Below are 21,677 nucleotides of genomic sequence, written 5' to 3'. Positions count from 1 at the left end.
CGAAACATGGTTTGACAAAACACACCCCTGCCCCGTTTTTCTTTTTCCATGTAAGAAAATACGAGCACAGTCTTGCAACTCGCCAGGCTTCCCATTCTCCAACAGGAGGTTGGTTATTTTTTTCAGTGAATTTCTTTGCTCTGTGCCCATGTCGTGCAATCAATAAACTTGATTCCATTCCATAAATACAAGTCGGGAGGGGGGGCAAAGTTTTATTTCACTGTCCACCAATTTTTAGTCTGGACGAGGAGACAGAATGTTTGTCAAGGAACCCCCCCCCCCCCGCCTCCCCCTAAATACATCTCCGCTCTTTGATCATCTAAACGTTTATTAACATTTGTAACCCCCTCATCCCGAAAATGGGCGTCCAGCCGAGTTGGAAGGACGCTCCGTTCCTCCCCAGGACTGCCCAACTCGTGATGGGAAAATGAAGCTTCAAATTTGCTTCATGAACCAGTAGAGGGCACTGTTGCTTTAAATCAAGGGTTTAAAAAATGGCAAGTCTGTGAGCTTTCAGGCCAATGTTGAAGAGAGAGCGCCATCTACAGGAGCCCAACTGGTTCATGAAGCACATTTGAAGCTTCGTTTTACCCAACACTATCGATTACAGAACAAACACGAGTCAGTCAACTAGTGTTTTTCGTACTCCAGATTGCCACCTTCAACATGGCGGCCATTTTGAGGACAGTCATTGTCATCAAAGCAAAGCTAAAACATGAAATCGCACGGTGGCCGAAGAGGATTGCGCAATCTTATATTGTATATAGTTTGGTTTATTGTATTGCATGTTCTCTTCGGTATTGCAACAATATCGGTGAATGCTTGAATTCCTCGTGCGTAGTTAAAATATAGAAGTCCATTTAAAAAATATACTAATCTCATACCAAAACAGGTCGATACAATATAGAACTGATGCTAGTGGTTTTATTTTTCCACAGTCCACAGAAGGATAGGATGCATTTTTTTTTTTTGTAATTAGATCTCCAATAAGCTTTTGTGTATTTTCCTTCTCCTTTTGAGAGCTGACTCACGCTGAATAAAAGACCAGAAACCACGGCTAGCATCACAACCTGTACAGAATGATACATGTTAGATGTGTACACTAACAAATACGCAGGTCATTATTAAAATACCGTAAAAAAAAAAAAAGTCTTTGTATTCTATTTCATCTGCATTCATTCACTTTCCATCCCTCTTTTTTTTTTTTTTGCTCGAGCCGCGAGGTGCGTGACCTCAGTCACGTCATTCGAGGAACATGGCAGTCCTCACCTGCCGGACCAGCAGCTGAGTGCTCGGAGCCGCTCGGACGGACGGCTTCTATACGTTGGTCTCCAGACCGTTCATGTCAATGGAACAGTGCTCCTTGTCCCTGTGGCCTCGCTTGTGGTGAGACGAGTGCGCGTGTTTCTTCTTCTCCATCGGTCGAATGCCCTCCTCCAGCTGGATCAGGCGGGCCACGTCCGGGGAAAGGTGGTCATGCTTGCTGCCCGGCGGAGGCGGTTGGTAGCAGCCGTTCTTCTGGTTCTGGTAGGTCATCATCTGCTGGATGCTGATCATGGGCTTTGTCTCGCAGATCAGCGGTACCTGGTGGAGGCCGTCATATACAAGACCAGGGGTGTCAAACTCATTTTAGCTGAGGGGCCACATGGTGGAAATTCTATTACCGAGTGGGCCGGACTGGTAAAATGATGATCCATAACATAAAAAAATAAAAAACATGACTACAGGTTGAATTTGACTATACATATTAAAAGATGTGAGGTCATGGTAAAAATCAATTTACAGATGCATTTGGAGCAGCTGTTTATTTAGTTGGACCGTACTTATTTTAATACTTTACCAAATCTTGTCACGGGCCCGATTATACCCCCTTGTGGCCCTGATGCGGCCCGCGGGCCGTACGTTAGACACCCCTGAAAGGAATTGTATCATTTGAAGTCGTTGGTATTGTAACTATACCAACGACTTCAAATGATACAATTTCTTTTAAAAAATAATGTCACCTCTTATTTTTAGTGGGTATGTTATCCTTTATCGATGTTGTGAAATGTCACCGTCCATAGTGTTCCGTTAGTGTACATTACTAGTTGTGGGAGGAGCCACAAGGTGCGTCAGCACTGTGCTGAGTACCCAACTGTGAAACGCCGTATTGGTGCGTGTACCGCTTTAATAAAAAAATATGTGACCAATATAGGACTCGTGTAGTTTGGACGTGCCGCGTAAATTGTGTGTTTTAATGCGACGTTCACACCAAATCCGTTTGAGCGTTCCGCTTCGCTTCATTCGCTGGCGTTGTGTTCACAACGCAGCCGATCATTCGCGCTCACGGGGAGGGGGCGGGGCTTCGATTTGTGACGACGACAGCGTTTCCGGTAGCAAACAAGGAAAAAAAAACAGGTTTTGACATTGCATTCAAGGGTCCGACACTGCACTAAAGCTAATGTAAAGAATATTGCCGTCTTGGTAAAGATCAAGAGCAGCAGGTACGCTAAGCTCCTCGCAATCCTGGTCACGGTATTTTTTATTTATTTTTTGCTCCCAATTGCGCTAGCAGGCCGTGTTGTAGAGATCTGGATGTCCACAAAGCAACGCTAATTTTCTCTTCCAAACAACCCGCCAAAAATCTTCAGACGTCTGGAAATATTTCCATGTTCTGACGCCAAATAAGGTAACTCTTCGACTCCTTTGTGTGTTGTTTCCTTTTTGTTTTTAACCAAATGTTCCTGTGCTTTTCTAGTAAGAAGTTTGACACTTTTAAAATTTTTTTTTAGATAACTATTTTAATTTTATTGTACGTGAAGTTGAAGCCTGCTCACAAACAACTTAACAAATGGAGCAAATAAAATGATCCAAAAACGAAATCCTATTTTAAGTAAAAAAAAAATAGCAATTGTCAAAGTTTAAATATTATTTCACGGGCTGTTTTTAGGTTTTGCATGTTTTGCATTTATTTTTACATTTTGATTGCCTGCAATGATTTTAGCTGCACAGCAGAGGGCACTGTTGACTGACCAACACAGGATCAATACAGAATCAATGGGTAAAGTGTCAATACACTCCCCAAGGCCTCATCTGCCCATCACTCATCTTAACTGAGGTCATGTGAAGACCAACATGCGACACCACCAATAGAACCATTAATGGCACACCCCTTTCATGTTTCAACTTTCACGCTCTCACCTGTTCGCCTTCTTTTATAAAATCTTTCCTGCAGATGTGAGCCATGATACCCGTGGCCAGAGCATCGCCCATCACGTTGACCATGGTCCTGAAACGATCCCTGCGTGACAAAAAAAAAATAAAAAATTCTGAAGCTTGTTTACACGTAATTGGGTCTCTGGAGTTCCATCTGGAGGCCTCAAAAATACAACAACTGGTTCATGAGGCAAATTTGAAGCTTCATTTTCCCATCACTACATAATTCCATTATTAAGTATCAGTGCTTGGTTTGCAAAGACATTACAAATGAAAGAAAGTGCGCTTTTCCCCTTTGACATGATTGCTGTTGTCCACGATTAAAATGGCCATGCAAAAAAAAAAAAAAAACATAAAAAAAATCGTTTTAACATAAAAAAAAAGACTCAAATTACTTTCAGACTACTCCTGAGCTCCGCGTTATCGTGTCCGATACTTACAAAGCCCAATCAACCGCAATGATGAGACTGATGTCATCCGTAGGCAGACCCACTGAGGTTAACACGATCACCATGGTAACCAGTCCAGCTTGTGGGATTCCAGCTGCACCGATGCTGGCGGCTGTGGCAGTAATGCTGGAGAAAAAAAAAAGGTGTGATTTAAAAAAAATAAAATAATTATTGATGATTGGCGACCACAATTGGCACTGTGTGGTTCGGCAGTCAAAGAGCACGGCAAGAGGGGGACAAATTATTATAATTCTGGCGTGACAAGAGAGATGAGTCATACAGGTCATATGGGTTTTACTGCCAAGGGATTACGAGGGGATGGGCACAGCCTGAAGCTATGGGCAGAAGTCTGCCTAATGTTATTACATGAGGACATGCCATTAAATCAGTGGGGCATATCCCCCCCCTCCCTCAGCCCTCCCCGGGCCTGCGTGGACTTGTTTACCTGCTGCAAAGGTAAAAGGCAACAGTGTGCTGGACTACTTTATTTTTTTCGGTGTAACCTTCTGTGCGGCTGTGGCTTCCAGATTCATTTGGCAGAAATCAGATCAGACTAAGAAGCTCACATGAGGCATAATCTGCGCGACATTTACATACAGTATATGTGTACCCTGGTAAATCCCATAATATTTTTAATCATTTCGAAAACGCAATATGTGATGTGATTAATTCAAATGCCGCGTCAGAAAACACCCACAAGTTAAGTCGGGCTAAATGAAGTCAAAGAGGGAAAGGAGAGATCTGCTCCAGTAGTCCAATTTTGAGTTCTTTTAAAATTTTCATCAACATTGAAGTGATCCCAGAAAGTCGAGCGGACACACACATGACCAAATTTTCCCATTTGTGGTTATTTTTGAAATATTAAAAAAATTAATTTTTTGCATTTTTTTTCTGGCAGAAAGCCAACAACGTGGAAAACAACTCGAAAGATTTGCGGACCATCTATGTTTTTTCCTCTTCGAGTAGTCCAAATAAGAATCAAATCAAAACCCAACTTTTCCCAAATGTTTCGCTTACCTGATGGTGATGATTTGCCCAAAGTCGAGCTCATAGTTATTGACTTGGGCGATGAAAATGGCCGCCACGGCCTCGTAGAGGGCGGTGCCGTCCATGTTGATGGTGGCCCCCACAGGCAGCACGAAGCGGATGATGCGTCTGTCGATGTGGTTGTTTTCGAGGAGGCACTTGAAGGTGATAGGCAGCGTGGCAGAGCTGGCCCAAAATAAGTCAATAAATAAAAGCAGAACTTACTAATGCCATCTAGAACAAAATACAAACTTGTGATTGATGTATTTCATTTTTTTTTTCCGCACATCCGCCGCACAATTCTGAGGTTGTGCTGGTCGAATCGTCTGGACTTCATATTATTCCCTTATTGACCTTTTTTTTTTTTTTTTTTTTTTAATTTATTTAATGCTATGCTATGCTATGCGATGGATTTACACCTGTCACAAAAAGAGAGCCCAATTTTTTATTTATTTTTTGCTATAGAAAATAAGGACCAATTTGAATTGCTTAAAATTCTTACTTAAAAAAAAAATCCTGTGCAGTGTTTTTTTTATTTTTTTAAATGATGGCGGCAGCCGCGATTGATCTCATCCGATCAAATACTGATTGCGTTCCACTGTACTGTGATCATATGCTTAATAGTTGCCTATCTGGAAAATAATCTTTTCCCCACCATGCGTCGTTTATTTTAATCTTGATATTTGCTTATTACCTTGTTGAAAACACATATCCAAAATTAAAAACAACCAGACACTTCCCCATGCCCGGCAAGCTTCATAAATGAGTCCGGGGCAGACTTAAATTAAAATTACCTGGATGAAGTGGCCAAGGAAATAAGTAGGGCTTGCAGAATTCCTCTTATGTAAACAATGGGGCTCTTCTTGGTGATGAAGAAATACATGGCAGGCAGGATGAAAAGACCATGCAGCACCAAGCCCATTACGACTGTGATGGCATAAAATCCCAGTTTCTTCCCCATGGCGGATGGATCGTCCATCTCCAAGATTTTCCCGGCAACCAGGAAAACAATACCGAAGGGGAAATACCTAAAAAATAAAAGGGACCAAAAAAAAAAAAGTTAATAATAATCTAAAAAAAAAAAAAACAAGACGACGATAGACATTCATTATACTTTTTCCATAAAAGACGGGTTAGGATAAATAAATCCCGCAAAAACTGAAAAAAAAATCAAAATTATGACAATATGTTGAAAAAAAAGAAAAAACGGATTATTTGACACTCCCTGTTCCACATTGTCCTGAAAGCCATTTTTTAAAATCCTTTATTTATACCAACAGTGCCATCTAGAGGACTCAAAAATACAACAACTGATTCATGAAGCACATTTAAAGCTTCATTTTCCCATCACTACATGGAACCTCGATGATATTAAAATCTTGAGTGAATTGATTTTTTTGGGAGGAAAAAAAAAAACCAAATTGAGTTTTTGCACTTAATGTTGATTTCTTGTTCAGTAGTTCTGTGCCATCCTTGAATGGTCATTTCTATGCGGCTGAGCCCTTTGCATTGGAAAAAAAAAATACAGTTTATGATTATTTTCTTGTTTTATTGGGTTAGGAAAGCGGGTCTTGTATACAAACATTGAAAAATATCTGATCAAAAGTGAAATAAGCGCATCGATTTTGTGCGTATTTTAAAATAAATTCCCGCTTGCTTTGGAGCACATTATAAACATTAAGCTAACCGATCCGAAAGTCGTTCTTACCAGATGACAATAGCAACAATCTTGAGAACCGCTTCATTCAAACTCTGACAGAAGTTGACCAAAGCACTTCCATTGGGCCCCATCCTCCCCAACATGATCCCTGCGAGAATCACACACACAACCCAGCTCATGCGTGAATCGCAACTGGTTCCGTAAAACGTGGCCACGCCGACCGCTTACCCATGGTGGCGGAGAAAATGACGATGCCCAGCACGTTCATGCCCTCGCTCGTACCCGCCGATGTCTTCATGATGACGTCGGGCGGCGGCGTGAGATCCAAAGAAAAATTCTGGACGTCGGTTCCATTGTCGTCCTGGATGCCGTAGATGTAGACCCTCCGAGTGGTGGTCTCATCCAGGAGCTGAGCCACTGTTGGTTTGGGGATATATTCGGGGTCTCTCTGGGTTCGGTACTTGAACAGCAAAAAAGGGGGAAGAGGCACTCGGAGCTTAATTGAGGTAACAACGTGGTGAAATCAGTCAGCGTCTGTACTTGACCCGGTTCGGACGGTGCTTTGCCTGTCCATTTTTAAACGTGTCTTATCACAAAATGGCCGTCAATCGGCGACGGACCGGAATGCCCACCTCTATTTTTATATAAGAAAAAAAAATTGATTTAAAAAAAAATAAAAAGTCATAACATGCTTTTAATGCTTTCATTGGAGAAAAAACAAATTCTTTTGGAGCAGAATCAAATGCTGCAGGCGCTTTCGCATTCACACAATTCATAGATTTGTCGAAAAAGGAACACTCGGAACGTACTTGTTGAAACGTAGCTTGAACCAAGTTGGCTGGAAACATGTTCCTGCAGAAGAGAGGTTGAAAAAAACAAAAATTCAAACCCACCAAGCAGTGCAATGTTACAAAAACATAAACGTCTTTGTTCAATATCTGCTTATTGACGTTCTTTCTTTTTTTTTTTTTTTAATTCTACATGAAGCACATGGCGTGCTCCGTCGACCAAGGGCAGCTCGAGCAACGCTTTAAGAGTGTGTCGGGGGGGTGGGGGGGGGGGGGGGCGTCCTTGGGGATCCATTCAAGTCTCAGGAGGAATCAAATGTACTACGGAGGCACAACAGCATTATTCACGAACCGACAAGATGCCGGGAGAGCGTTCATTCAAAAAGTGCATGCAAATGGAGCTAAATGTCTTATTTTCATCGTCCGCGCGCTTGAGGGTCCTCGCGTTTATGAACACGATGCTCATTATGCATAGTGGGCCAAAGTCTGACACGCTGGGCCATTTGTGAGTGTACCGATATAGCACGGCTGCATGATAGATAGATGAAGGCTGTAAAGAAGCTTTGCCAGATAAATCCAAAGCCCAGCTGTGCTCTTCTACAACACACACACACACACACGCGCGCACGCACGCACACACACACGCTGACAGCCCGCAAACGTCACCGCTGACATAATGAGTACAAAGTTGAATTGTATGGTCTTGACTCATTCATTCATTCACTCAAAGGCAAATTCTGAATTATTTCCGCTGTTAATTTGATTCTGGCAATGAAAAAAAAAAAAACAACCCGCTTTGTTTCGAACACGACTCCAAATATTATTGAAATAAAAGCGAGGTTACGGCGCGGTGGTGTTATCGTGCCCGTTGACCTAGTGTCACACTGACACAGTGGCTCGCGACAAAGTTCACCTCAAACACACCCTGCTGACTTTGAGCAGCGCTAATTAGCTTAGCAAGTTAGCCCGCTGGCACACGTCGCTCCAGGATTCCCCCCCCCCCCCCCGTCTGTGACTTCACCCCCCCCCCCCGCATAAGACGGAACGCAAAAGAATTTCATTGATGATTTGTCCGTGATTCAACTGATTCCGTCACTTAGCAGGCGACATGAAAAGGCCGGCCGGATCTTATCCGCTGAACAAACACGATCAGACGCAATGACCTACTTTTACAATTTCAATTGTTTTATTTTTATTTAGGTGTTACTGAATTCATTTCGACTCAATTGTCTTTTATCCTCTTTTAGTAGCATTTATCTAACTGATATATCTATTTTTGGGGCCAATCAGATCAAGCTACGACTAGTGTTGCTATGCCAGTTTAATCTGCCCAGGAGGCAAGATGGCCCTCGATGATGTCAACATTTTCCCTCCCTCTGATTGGTTGATCAAGGCAAGCAAAGATTGACTAGCAAAACACGCACATTCCAACATTTAATATTCAGTAAGAGGGCAACATTCATTCGTGTGCTAACGCCGACTAAGCTAAGCTAAGCTAGCGGCCGCTGAACGCGCAGCGGCTTTGCGACTCGCGCTCACCGAATGAGATCCAGCAGCGCGTCGGCCGAGCTGGTCATGGGCTTCTTGCTCTCCTCGGAGTCCTCCTTCTGAGCGGCTCCTCCAGGGTGGATGATGTACACCATAATGATGCCCACCACCACCGCAACAAAGGTGGTCCAGAGGTAATAGGAGATGGTCATGATGCCCAGTCGACTGGAGCATTTGGCATCCAGGGCAGCCAGACCTGACATCAAACTGAAGGGCGACAGAGAGAAGAAAGGAAGAGAAAAACTTTTAGCCGGAATTTCTGTGCGTGTGTGAGTGTGTATATATGTATATGAGGCCTGTTGGAAACTAGCACACCAAATATAATAATAATAATAATAATAAATTATAATAATTATTATAATAATTATAATAATAATTATTATTATAATAATTATCATTAGAGTCATTATTATAATTATTATTATTGTTATAATAATAATAACAATAATATTTATGATTATTATTATAATTACAATAATTCTAATAAAAATAAGAAGGAGAAAAAGAAGATTACTTTGCACCTGAGCCTAACCACAATGATCTAAATTGGTATTTTCGGCCAAACAAAGTCATGAATATGAACATTTTCTAATCGGAAAATCCGACTTAGCTAAGTCCATTGAGCTAAATGTCATGATTTGAATTTGAGTAGAAGATTTGACTGCGTGTGTATGAGTACGTAACTTCTAAGTACGGCTGTTCAAAGAGCTCGACCTCAGCTGGAAAATCTGATCACAATGCAAAATGTCAAGCGCAGCTTGATTGGTCGCCATGCAAAAAAAAAAACGAAAAAAAAAAGGTTTCAATTGCATTGCTTTGTTGTGTCCAGATGTTTGCTTGATTGTATCGCGCGCCGAAGCCAAAACAAATGATAAAAACTATTTTCAGCTAAAATTTGGGGGATTGCTTTATGAGAGATTAAAATTCAAAACAACTGACATACATACGCACATTTTACGGTGTTGTCAAGCGATTATTTTTTTAAACTAATTAATCACAAAAAAATCTGTAATTAATTGTGATTAATCACATTTTTCCTACTATTTTTAGTGATTTTTTTAACAGGTCTTTACGTGAGTAATATCTTGATATCAAGATTTGAAAATTAATTTTGGACGTAAATAAAACGGAGTTAGCTGAGTTAAAATATTTAATTGCGTGAATTTTATAAAAAAAATATTCTTGCATTAACGCTCTGTTTAAGACTGTGAACTTTTCCATTCTTGTCAATGTTTGGCAAAATACGAATCTCAATGCAGCTTTCAAGTTATGAACGATTCATCGTCATGCCGTCCCATGTTGGGATTCGCTCCAATATACATTTTTCCCAGAACCTTCAGCACAATCCAAATTGCTAATATGCTCTATTTTGACGAATTGCATTTGTGTGGTGTGGAGCAACACGTGCGCCGTGCGTGGAGATCTCATTGATTCTGCATTACGCCTCCATGGGATAATCTGGTTTCCTCTTTGGCTGGCGCGCAGATGGTTGGGAGGAGAGAAGAAAAAAAAAATGGGGACAGACAGGCAATAGGACTGGGGCAGATATTTCACCCCGAGATAAGCCGTGTCAGCCTGCACAGCTGATCTGTGAATCACCAACCGCATACCTTCTGCGGTACTCCGCCACACACACTGACGACATTTGACGCGTTGAATTCACTCAATGTCATTTCGTCAAGGTTGTGCGCGACAGAGAATCATCGGGATCCTGATAGATTTTGTTTTTCAAGTAGGTGTGCCGTCTCGTTAGCAACCGATTGACGAAATAAAATGAAGTCAATTCAACGATATTTTTTTTTTTCAGTGATATTGGCTTTATTCCCGATTCGTTTTTCACCTGCAGCGTGCCTACAGTTATTTGCTGCTCTCAGCATGCAAAACAAAACAAAAAACAAACGTATGCTATTACTCGTCCTTTGAAACGTAAATAAAAGGAAGACACCAAAGCAGTGACAGAGAGAGACAGACCGTGGGAGGGAGGATAGATTAACTTCTCATCCAGACTTTGCTGCTGCATAGATTGTAAGTAGCTTATTGCACAAAGCGCCCTGCATGTTACCCGTGTGTTTGCCCGATTTGTTTTTGGGAGTTTTCGTGCGCCCGCTTCATGCAGGCGTCGGGACGAAAATAGTCAGCGCGAGAAATATGTTTGTCTTTGTACAAAAGATAAGTTTGATCATATCAAAAGTGACTCCTTCTTAAAAACGACAACCCCCATCACCGATTTATAGTTCTTGTGAGCACACACACACACACGAAAAAAATTCACTGAAAAACGACACGGTAAAAGAGTACAATAGCATTAATTGTTTAGTATTTGCAACCCATTAGTGCAGGTGTGGGCAAACTACGGCCCGGGGGCCACATGTGGCCCGTTAAACATTTTAATCCGGCCCGCCGAACTTGAAAAAAATTAAATGAATAAACCTTGTTAATGTTTTAGTTCCTAAATTCACCTTCCTTTGAAATTAAATGTATTTTCTTTCTCCGATGAAGTGAGATAACCAAAACACTCCATCCATCCGCTCCCGGTCCAGCCCATCTGTCAAATTTTAGAACCCGTTGTGGCTCGCCGGTTTAAAAAGTTTGCCCACCCCTGCATTAGTGTGCATTGTGTTGTCCGTACCTGGAAACGACGAGCGGCAAGATGAGCATTTTTAACATCCGCATTAGAAGCTCTCCAGGAAACTGAAAGTATTTGACCTCCTGCAAGAAAGAACATATTAGACAATGTTCTCCTTCAAACTGTTGGGTTACAAAGTGACTCATATTGGGTGAAATCGCTAACCCAGGGTTGGGTATGAAAGGGACCGAGCCAATGCTGGGTTATTTATATTCTGTGGTTGAGGATTTGTTGGATCAGGATTGGGTAAAAGCGACAAAGTAATGGGTCACTGGGTTTAAAAACAAATACCAGCGACCAAATTGGATGTTTCCGTTCACCTAATTGGCTGGGTGGAAATTACGATTACGATGATCACACAACGATTACAAAATTGGCATAATCGTAAAAAACGATTATTGTAGAAAGTATATATTTTTATATATAAAACATTGTTATTAAAAAATAAAATTGGGTGTTCTGTTAAAATTATTTATTCAAATGTGACAACAGCTTTATGGTAATTTATAAGTGTGTAGCAAGTCCAATCCAATTTTTTGTAGTTGGAAACCATCCTCTAATATATTTGCACCTTTTTTTTTTTTTTAATTTTAAGATAAAATAAATTTGATTTGTCATAATATTGTTTCAATTTATATAGGTTTTTGTGGTGTGTTTGGTCCCCCCCCAAAAAAATAATTTGAATAATCGTGATTTCAATTATCACTAAAACAAACGTGATTAATATTTTTTTCATAATCGAGCAACCGCATTCAGACTAAATTTAAACCCAGTGGGGAAAGTTGAACGCAAACATGGTGCATCAGCATTTCGCTGTTGTGCCGCATGCAAATTGAAGAAGCTGCCAAAAGAACTCAAGTAAGTCCAACGTGCAAATGCTTTTAAATCATTTCTAGAATTAATTTTCCCCCAATTTCGCTGTACGTTCTTTTAGTAATTTTCATCAACGACTTTTTATTTCACTCGATTTTTCAGTTTCTTAAATGCCATATTTTGCCTTTAAATATTATTTTGTAACCATGTGAAGCACATTGTGTTGCTGCGCTAAACAAATACAGCTGCCCTGCCTTGCTTTTATTCTCAAAAGTAACTCATTATGTGGCTAATCAGATGAGAGCAGTAAAAGCTTTTGCAATGACGAAGCTTTATAGAGCCAAAAATATGCGAACATTTTGGACTTTTTTTTTTTTCCATTTATATCCCGTGACACAAACAGCGAGACGTGAATTCGCTCAAGTGTGACCATATCGTATTTGCTCGGGGTTGAAATCAAAGCAACGTAGCGCACGTCATTGGTTACAATTTGCAACGTAGAAAGGCGAGGAGTTCATGACGTGTGGAAGTCTGCTTCGTAAAACTCATGAATTCATTCAAAAGCCGCGTCGCTTATTCTCACTCGGACATTTTCCTCGCTGAAAGTAAACAAACTCAACCACCGATGGTTACAAATAAAAATATTTGTAATTAGCAATGCTAATGGACTTAGACGTGAACTTATAAAAAAATATTTTTTAAATTTATTATTTTGTATTTTTAGCACTGAGCGCTTAAAGGAATAGGAAAAGGAGTAGCAGCAATGTCCCAAATCCATCCATTATCTGTTCCGCCTCTCTTCATGAGGGTCCTGCTGGAGCCTATCAATGCTGTCTTTGGGTCTTAGGCGGGGTACACCCTGGTCTGGTTGCCAGCCAATCGCAGGGCACACAAAGACAAACAACCAACCGCTGTCACACTCGCACCTCGTGCCAATTTAGAGTTTCCAATTAACCTAGCATGCATGCTTTGGGGTATGTGGGAGCAAACCCCGAGTACCCGGAGAAAACCCACACAGGCACGGGGAGAACATGCAAAGTCCACACAGGAAGGCCGGAGCCGGAATCGAACCGTGCATCTCTGTATTGTGAGGCCCGCATTGTCATAATTCTAATAAAAAATAAAATCAATAAAAACGCAGCACAGTTTCAAGGTGATTCGTGTCCATATAACTTGAAGAGCCGCATGTACGGGTGGTGCTTGAATCCAGCACCGGTTCAAACTTATGTGAATTATATAAGTCAACATGATGGTCTGTTGTTGACCTGATGTCACTGTAAATGATTGACCACTAATCTCTCCAACTGGGACCCCCCCCCCCCCCCAAGGTGACGCGTGAGAAGCGGGGGTTGGGGGGGGGGGGCACGGTCACGTTAAACAAGGGGTCATTTCAACCGACTGACCTGCTCGGAGAGCTGCTTGCCTCTGAGGAAGAAGCCAAGCAGGCAGCCAATGACCACGGCCAGCACCGAAAGGATGAGGAGACCATTCTGCTTGCAGACGTTCTTGACCCGCCCCCAAACTTCCTCCAGCGCCACCGCCATCCTCACCCCCGTCCTCCTAAAAGCAGCTCGGTCCTGACTGCAACTTTGTAAAGCCGCCCCCTACAGAGGAGAAAATATCCACCAGAGTCGCCCCCCCCAACTGTCGATTATTCATCCGTATAGAGCCGGCCGGCAGTGCACGGTCGACAGCCACCTGTGCGGCGTACTAAGACCTACATCCACCGCAGTTGGTCGAGGCAGATTAAGAACGGACCTATGGAGGAGGAGGAGGTCGTGGGATAAGACGAAAAGTGTGAAAAGCAAAATGACAGGAGGGGGGGGGGGTGTATGGTTAATTGAGGATGGGGCGGTGAAGAAAAAATAAGCACTCCGCAAAATCAGCAGCAATTCCGCCTTGCCCAAACCGAGCCGCTTGCCGGGATATTCCACATGAGACTGACCGACAGCATCGCACGGACAACCTCTCGTCAATCACCTCTCCCTCGCCGTCTCACGGCCTCCCCCCCACCCTCGCCCCCCCCTCGCCCTGACACTCTTCCCGGCGGCCGACAGAGGGCCCTGCAACAGCTGGTGCTATTGTTAATACTACGATCCTATTAGGCCGTGCTGCACGACTCGCTTCGAAGGCCGGATTACAGAGCTCTCGGAACAATTGGACAGCGGATTGGTGAAGGCCACAAAAAATGAAATGCAACAAAAGTTTTGTGTCACTGAAGTAGTTCACAGAACATAATAAGCATCCATATATATATATATATATATATATATATATATATATATATATATATATATTCGTGCTCTCAAGCAATTTTTTACTATTTAATCGCAAAAAAAAAAATCGGTAATTACGATTAATCACATTTTTCAACGACTACATTTTTGCAACCAATAATTTACTTGAATAATATCTTGGAATGAATGTAAAGTCACCAAATAAGTATAAGAAGTATATTTAAATCCAACGACTTTCTTTGATCCTTGAATGCGATCTAAACCGAGTCATCTTTAACGGGCATTTTTTCTTTCATTTTTCTTTCATTTTCTTTCTCAAAACTGATTTGGAAGGATTAGGGGAAACTTGAGCAGGATGTTTTGTTCTCAGATGATGTTCTAAAGATATACAGCTAATATGGTTCAATATTTGCAAAGTTATTATTTTTTTTATTATTATTTTTATTGTTTTTAAGTAAATCAAACTGAGTTAACTGATTTTTTTTTTTTAATTAATCTCCTGAGTTAACGCATTCCTTTTGACAGCCCTATATATATTATATATATATATATATATATATAAAACGTTCCTAATTCTTTTCTGCTCCTATTAGTAATAACGTTGCAGCGGTTTGAGTGACGCACTTTATTATGGCTGAACACGTTGAACTGCAAAATGGAAGAGAAAAATCTGGTCTACCAAACCGTCAGAGCAATTTGCTTGATGATGTAATTTCTGCTGGGTCATGTCATTCACTTTTTTTTTTTTTTTTTTTTTTGAAACAGGGTTGCTTGGATATTAACGGACAACCTCAAAGCAAAATTCCTGCTATTAAAAATATTAAAAAATATTTCCTTGAGGAAAAAAAAAATAACAAGAACTTTAAAACACAAAATGTTTTCAACTCATCATTTGTTATCCATTACTTGACCTGCAAGTTGGTCATTTCGAAGAAAGGCACTTGAGAAAAAAAGAAAAAACATTTCAGGCCATTTTCAACTTTAAATTGGTATGTTGCAAAATAGGAAGGAAATAGCAAGAGTTTGTTTTTGTTTTTGGGCATGGGTTATTTGAAGCCCCAAATTCTGGAATGTCCTATTGTTGAATGTTCCTTTTCAAATATAAGACCACAAAAAAAAAAAAAAAAAAAATTATGTAATTGAATAAAATCTCTATTCTTGCTGACGGTCTTAAACATTGAATCATGCTGCTGTTTCTAAAGAATATTAATGACGCTTCTCAACATTTAAATAAAAAAAAAAATAAATAAATAAAACTTTTCTTGATTATTTTTTAGTCTAATATTGTAAACTTTAGACGAGGGGTGGGCGAACTTCTTGATTGGCGGTCCACAACGGGCTCTAAAATTTGACGGAGGGGCCGGACCAGGAGCAGATGGATGGAGTGTCATCAGAGAAAAAAAAAATACATTTTTAATTTTAAATAAAAGTTAACAAAAGCATTACAACAATATATATGTTTTTGAAAAAGCACAGTATTTAGAAAATAAAACATGAACAAGGTTTTTTTCATTTATTTTTTTTCAGGTTCGGCAGGCCGGATTAAAACGTTTAACGGGCCGCATGTGGCCCCCGGGCCGTAGTTTGCCCACGCCTGCTTTAGACAATTCAGAAAAAATTGTAATGCCACTTTTTAGGCCCGCCTGCGTGTATTTACATGTCTTTATTTAAAAGCGAAAAAAATTCACAGAATTGGGGGTTCTGGATTCTCTTGACTCAACTTGAATCAAGTGCGCTTCCTGTGCGTCTCCAAATATATTGCGCAATGCGGACCGTTTGTCCAATAAAAAAAAAAAATTCCATCGATGCCATTAACGTTTCCAGCTGCAAGTTACGAGACACGCAATTTCTGATTTTGAAACAGGAGATTCTCTTCTTAAATATTGATTCCCTTGTTTGTATTTGAGCCAAAATTCAAATGACACGGACAAGATGGACAAGTGGGTACAAAAATAATAAATGGATGAATGCGATCCACTGAAGACAATTACCGGTAGTAAGGAACCATTTAGATGCAAGAACATTTGCGTTTTGTTTCTTGGCCTGCTTGATTGCTGGCAAATTGGTGAAATCAAAACAAGAACAAGAAGTAATCGAGACGACGGAAACAACAATTCAAAAGTATTGGAACAGTGAGACCAATTGATTATTTATGTGAAAATATTTGGGGGTTTGTCCAAATGATTCCCATGATTATTAAAATACATATTCTGTATTTTGAACGGCAGAATTTTGCCTTCCGCTAACTTAATACGAATACTCGCCACAAAACGCCATAGACAGGCTAACGAATACCATCTTCAGCAACGGATATATGAACACGAACGGTGCTTCAACACAAGTAAAGAGACAAAATAATACCCAGGTGCATGTATTCTTTATCCTCAATAATAAATGAAAAAATTTAAAAAAAGAAGGAATTTAAAAAAAAAAAAAAAAGAGAGAAATGAAAGCGATTACAACCAACACAAACATCACATTTCGTTTTGCATCCATAACAGCGTAACAGGCTTTCACATGAACGATGATATTAGTCTAATTGTAATCCCAGATGTCACATCTGCATGTGCTGCTGGGTAATCTCTGGAAATATGTCGTCGTCTGCCGGCCGTGAACTTGCCGCCGCGACACTTGCACGACCCGCTCAAGTAAAAAAAAAAAACAGCCATGAACACATATAGGAAGACATCGGCACTTCTGATCGACTTTACGGTCAAATATTTATTAGTATTATATAGGAATTTAATAATTATTAATATTTTTTTTTTAAAAGCAGGTGGCCCTGCTTGAATTAATTCTTTAGTCATCATAAGTGACACTTTGGTGTGTGTGTGTGTGTGTGTCTTGACTCTGACAAGAATTTGTGCGTGAGTAACGTTCACGAACAAGCAGTTGTTCGTCACAACCCCCAACCAAAATCCTTTTTCTTCGGCCAATTTTTTTTCCCTGTTTCTGGATCGGACTCGGAGATAATCTGGGATTAGAGCGATCTGTTCGGCCTGGTGTTCTTCTCATTCGTTTTGATGGCCAGACATGTTCAACACCTAAAGTTCATTCACTTTGAACCAATATGATGTACAATTGCCCGCTACAACACTTTCACGGTTGTTTTTGGCAGGCGTTTTAGAATTTGTTTTAGTTTTAGTCTTTTGGACGGAAATGTGTCCTAAACTCCCAAATGACTTTTGCGCTCATGAGAAGGGCCGACGAAGTAGAGCTGGTCGCATTTTGGGGCCGGTTATTTGAACGTTATTAGCGACACATTTACAATGATGACTTTGAATGGACAAATTGTGATCGGTCCATCCCGTGATTCCCACCGAGACGCGGAGGGAGGAGAGGGGGCGTGGCCAAATTGCTCATGACCAGGAGTTCTGTATTGTTTTCTCCAAAGCAAAAGGATCTTAAATTGATCTTGTTATTGAAAAATGGACCATCTGATCCCTTTAAATCAGGGGTGGACAAACCTTTGGATTGGCGGGCCACAATGCGTTCTAAAATTTGACAGAGGGGCCGGACCAGGAGCAGATGGATGGAGTGTTTTGGTCACCTCATCTCATTGAAGAAAAAAAACACATTTAATTTTAAACAAAAGTGAACAAAAGCATTCCAACAATATATATGTCTTTGAAAAACCACAGTATTCAGAAAATAAATCAAGGTTTATTCATTTATTTTTTGTCAAATTCGGCAGGCCGCATTAAAACGTTCAACGAGCCGCGTGTGGCCCCCAGGTGGCAGTTTGCCCACACCTGCTTTAAATCATCAAAGGAATGGAACACAGTCGTAAACCGAGGATCAACACCTGCCTACCCACCCCAAGCCCGGGACCCCCCCCCCCCTTCCTTCACGTAAATGGTAGGGAGAGCAGAAAGATTTTTTTTTCTTGGGGCCCAAAATCCCTGGCAGCGCCCTTGGGGAGGGGTGGGGGCGAGAGAAAGAGAGAGAGAGAGAGCGAAAGAGAGCTCCCATCCCTCTGTCATCCACCATGAACGGCGAGGCAAGCGTTTTCCTCGTGCATCTCAACTCATCTCATCTCATCTCAGTCGGTGCACGTGCGGAGCGCGCAAGCGGCGCTCGCTTCGGCGTCCGAAGATGAGCGCCGAGTGCAGCAGCTACCAGAGCACGGACGACGTGTTTGTGGCCGCTTTCAACTGCCCCAAGGCGGGAAATGTCGCTGCTCGTTTCTGCTGTGGATTTAATGACTTGAAGTATTGCTGCGACGATCCCAACAGCTTTTATCCGCACGACTATGCTTACATGTGGTGGCTCAGGTAATTTGACTTCTTCGCGATGCAAGTTTGCCCCCCCCCCCCCCCCCCGCCACCCCCACCCCACTGATGTCGGAGTCAATAGGTCTTTAAATTTATCCTCCTTGTTATAAGTCCTATTTTGTATTATATTGTTACATCTTTTTGTTACCTTCTTCATAGTCATATAATATGGATGCAATGGGATATAAAAAAATTACTGACAAAACATGATTGAAAATTGTCACGCTGTGCATTTCTCTGGAGGACTGGAAGTGCCAAAATGAAATAAATAAATACACCTCATAATGTTTCATTTGTTAACTAAACATAGAATTAAATAAATCAGTGCGTCATTAATTAATATATTTACCAATCATTATATGTAATGTAATTATTTCTGTATTTAATGAATTATTTCCGCATTTAATTAATTCAATCTATATATTTAATTAAATATTTCATGGTCGCGTGTTGCAGTGTTTCATGTCGTTATCAGTCAAACTCAGCCATCAACGTTAGTGGGCGGGGCTAAATGCTGACAAACTCAAATCTTGTCCAAGCCATTGCTTTGGCCTGAAGTGGTTGGAAACATGGCGGCTACGATGATGATGGACGACTTTCATGACCTCCTTTGATTGAGCGGTCGAGGCTTGTACTTAGTTGTTTGGCTTGAGTATTCAAACCAATGGGGAGGTGAAAAGCGTCACTCGGTGTATCGAAATATTTTGCACGAAACAGTTCGGTTGGCATCGATCTATTATTCTGGAATTGATTTGCCTTGACTTGATGAGCAGCGCAGCCAACCAGGTGTTAGGATCCTCCCACCAAACTTTGCGCATGAGTTTGACACGTAAAATTCATGAAACACTGCAACTAAATGTAGAAAAAAAAAAAAAAAAAAAAAAAAAAAAATGTAGAAATAATAAATAATTAATATAATACAGAAATAATTCGATAATTTTGTACATATAATTATTGATAGTTTAATAAGGACATTGTTTTATTTAATTCCATATTTAATTGATAAATGAAACATTTAATTAAGGACATTTAATTTTACATTCATTTACTGGTCTGATTCATTTAATTAAATATTTAACCATTTTTTATTATTTTTATTTATCTATTCCATTTTGGCACTTTCAGTTCTCCATGCATTTCCTCCTCTAGCTGTTCTATGCAATACAAAAAAAAATATTTCAAGTAATCATCGCACAGTGGACCTGCAGTGTGCAATCTGTTTTCCTTTCTATCACACCTCCTTTCCTCTCCTCTCAGTATTTGGGCTCTTGTTGGCCTGTCTTTTGCAGCCGTGGTCCTTCTCGCCTTCCTCATAACAGTATGTGTACTTTGCTACCTCTTTATCACCACCAAACCAATTCGCCGTGACAACATACCATTACAAGCACCAGGTAAGCAGACTCATTTTTTAAAAAGAGCCCTTTTGGTGGTTTCTTGTTTAAATTATTGTGTCGTGCAGCAGGTGACACCCAGGAGGGATCCAGCCTGACCGGAACGGTGTGTGCCTCTGGTCCGCAAGGATTCCGAAAGCACTTCATGAGCAGGAAGTTGCATTCCGAGAACCAGCCCCAAGATCCTGAGCGACTGTTCCAGAGGTGTTTCACAGCGACTGTTACTGGCGTACGAGTGGAGAGTCCCTCATAAAACCTTTTTTTTTTTTTCTCGTCGGACAGTCGTAAAACGAGGAGTTTGTTGTTTCACCTCAGGCAACTCCCAGTTCGTTTTTTTTTCTTGGGAAAGTCAAATCACAGGTGACCTCAAGTCAAGTCAGATCCTGTGGCAAGTCAAATCACAAGCAGCATCTGGTCGAAGAGAGAAGACCAAAACACATTTTTTTTCTAAATTGTTCAATCACAGATGCAAGTAAACGTTTCCAGATGATTTTTTTTTCATTTTCATTGGGGTGGCCACTAGGTGGCGTTGCGCGTGTCGTCATCTTTTTGATCAACAATTGCTTATCAACCATGTTGATTGCTTGCGGTGGTTAGAAAGAAAAGTTTTTGATTAAATGTTGACTGTAAGAACTGAACGTTCTTTAACTTATTTACTTAAAACAGATTATTTTACAGTTTATATTTATTCTTTGAATGTGCGGTGAATTTAAAAAAAAATTGTGGCAATGTCTTTAGGGTTCTAAGAATATCACATTTGTGTGAAAATGGCAGAAAAGTAACAGATAGTAAAACCGAAATGTAGGTGTGGCAATGGGGGCACAGAGAGGCCACCTTGTGTGTAGCTGTGGCCCTGATAATATATTATAAAATGTAATAAATTAAGGAAATTTTACAATGTAAAAAATGCAACAGATGGATTTTTGTCCCCTGAAATTGCTATAAATTCCAGCAATTAAATACAAATGCACTTAAAATAATTTTTGGGGGAATCGCTATACAAAATACAATGAGGGGGACTTCAAGCCGTGACTGATTAGAATGTAATTCAAATTGTATTGTTGGCCAATTTATGTTCAAATAACATTTTTGAGTCTTGCACACAAATGTCCAAGTCACATCTCAAAAGTTTTACGTCGTTTTTTTATCAAGTCACAAGTCATCAAACGCGTGACTCGAGTCAACTTGAATCTCAAAGCAGTGTTGTCCACTTTTTTTTTTTTTTTTTGTGCCTGTTTCTTATAATGCAATTTTTGGGATTGATCGGCCGAGACAAATAACAAAAGTATAACTCACTGTTACACCGAATATTGTCGTTTCAAGTCTCTTGTCTCGTCAACAAGCTGCTCCCGATGGCAGCTAGCGACGCCAGTAGCGTTTCTCATGTCCGGTCTGCTCCGTAATTGTGTTTTGGTCATCATTACGTTGTCTTCTCTGCAGGAAACATTTAAATGACATTTCTGGTGCATCGATTGTACATGCCGTGCCTGCATCGTCGACAATTTGCGGACGTCCGCAGGCATACAATGTCTTCATTCGCATCCATCTTTGTAAAGGCTTTTTCTTTTTTTTTTTTTTCAATTCAGTTTGGGAATAGGATCCTAGCGGATGGTCGTGTGACACACAAGCTTTGATTTGCTCTCTCTCTGTCCCATTCAAGATTTGTTCTG

At 40.7% G+C, this 21,677-nt stretch overlaps 2 protein-coding genes and 1 long non-coding RNA gene across 4 annotated transcripts; 2 read left to right on the top strand and 1 right to left on the bottom strand.

Annotated features, from left to right (window-relative positions):
- Positions 1-309: 309 nt before the first annotated feature.
- slc1a7a (solute carrier family 1 member 7a) lies at positions 310-14,072 on the bottom strand. Its single transcript, XM_088310535.1, has 11 exons — positions 13,509-14,072; positions 11,296-11,375; positions 8,658-8,873; positions 7,140-7,182; positions 6,559-6,790; positions 6,379-6,478; positions 5,465-5,698; positions 4,662-4,856; positions 3,636-3,770; positions 3,181-3,280; positions 310-1,584 (listed from the first exon to the last, which is right to left on the bottom strand). The coding sequence occupies exons 1-11, from the start codon at positions 13,647-13,649 to the stop codon at positions 1,318-1,320; spliced, it is 1,743 nt and encodes a 580-aa protein (XP_088166661.1). The 5' UTR covers positions 13,650-14,072; the 3' UTR covers positions 310-1,317.
- LOC148326324 (uncharacterized) lies at positions 2,017-4,864 on the top strand. The gene is made up of 3 exons (XR_015846104.1): positions 2,017-2,483; positions 2,552-2,668; positions 3,215-4,864. It is a non-coding gene; the product is annotated as an uncharacterized LOC148326324 (long non-coding RNA).
- A 4,207-nt stretch (positions 14,073-18,279) lies between the features above and the next one.
- On the top strand, positions 18,280-20,967 carry shisal2a (shisa like 2A). 2 transcript variants are annotated; one of them, XM_088310537.1, is made up of 3 exons: positions 18,280-18,616; positions 19,874-20,007; positions 20,079-20,967. In XM_088310537.1, exons 1-3 carry the CDS (start codon positions 18,438-18,440, stop codon positions 20,258-20,260), a joined length of 495 nt encoding a protein of 164 aa, XP_088166663.1. In that variant the 5' UTR covers positions 18,280-18,437; the 3' UTR covers positions 20,261-20,967. The 2 variants fall into 2 exon arrangements, with proteins under 2 accessions (XP_088166663.1, XP_088166662.1); XM_088310536.1 differs by having other exon boundaries at positions 20,076-20,967.
- The last annotated feature ends 710 nt before the right edge of the window (positions 20,968-21,677 follow it).

Source organism: Idiotropiscis lumnitzeri, chromosome 12 (genome assembly GCF_059441095.1).
Source record: "Idiotropiscis lumnitzeri isolate Australia: NSW breed Sydney's pygmy pipehorse chromosome 12, RoL_Ilum_1.0, whole genome shotgun sequence".
Lineage (NCBI taxonomy): Eukaryota > Metazoa > Chordata > Actinopteri > Syngnathiformes > Syngnathidae > Idiotropiscis > Idiotropiscis lumnitzeri.
The sequence above is the reverse complement of the archived record's forward strand: the minus strand, read 5'-3'. Positions and strand labels throughout refer to the sequence as shown.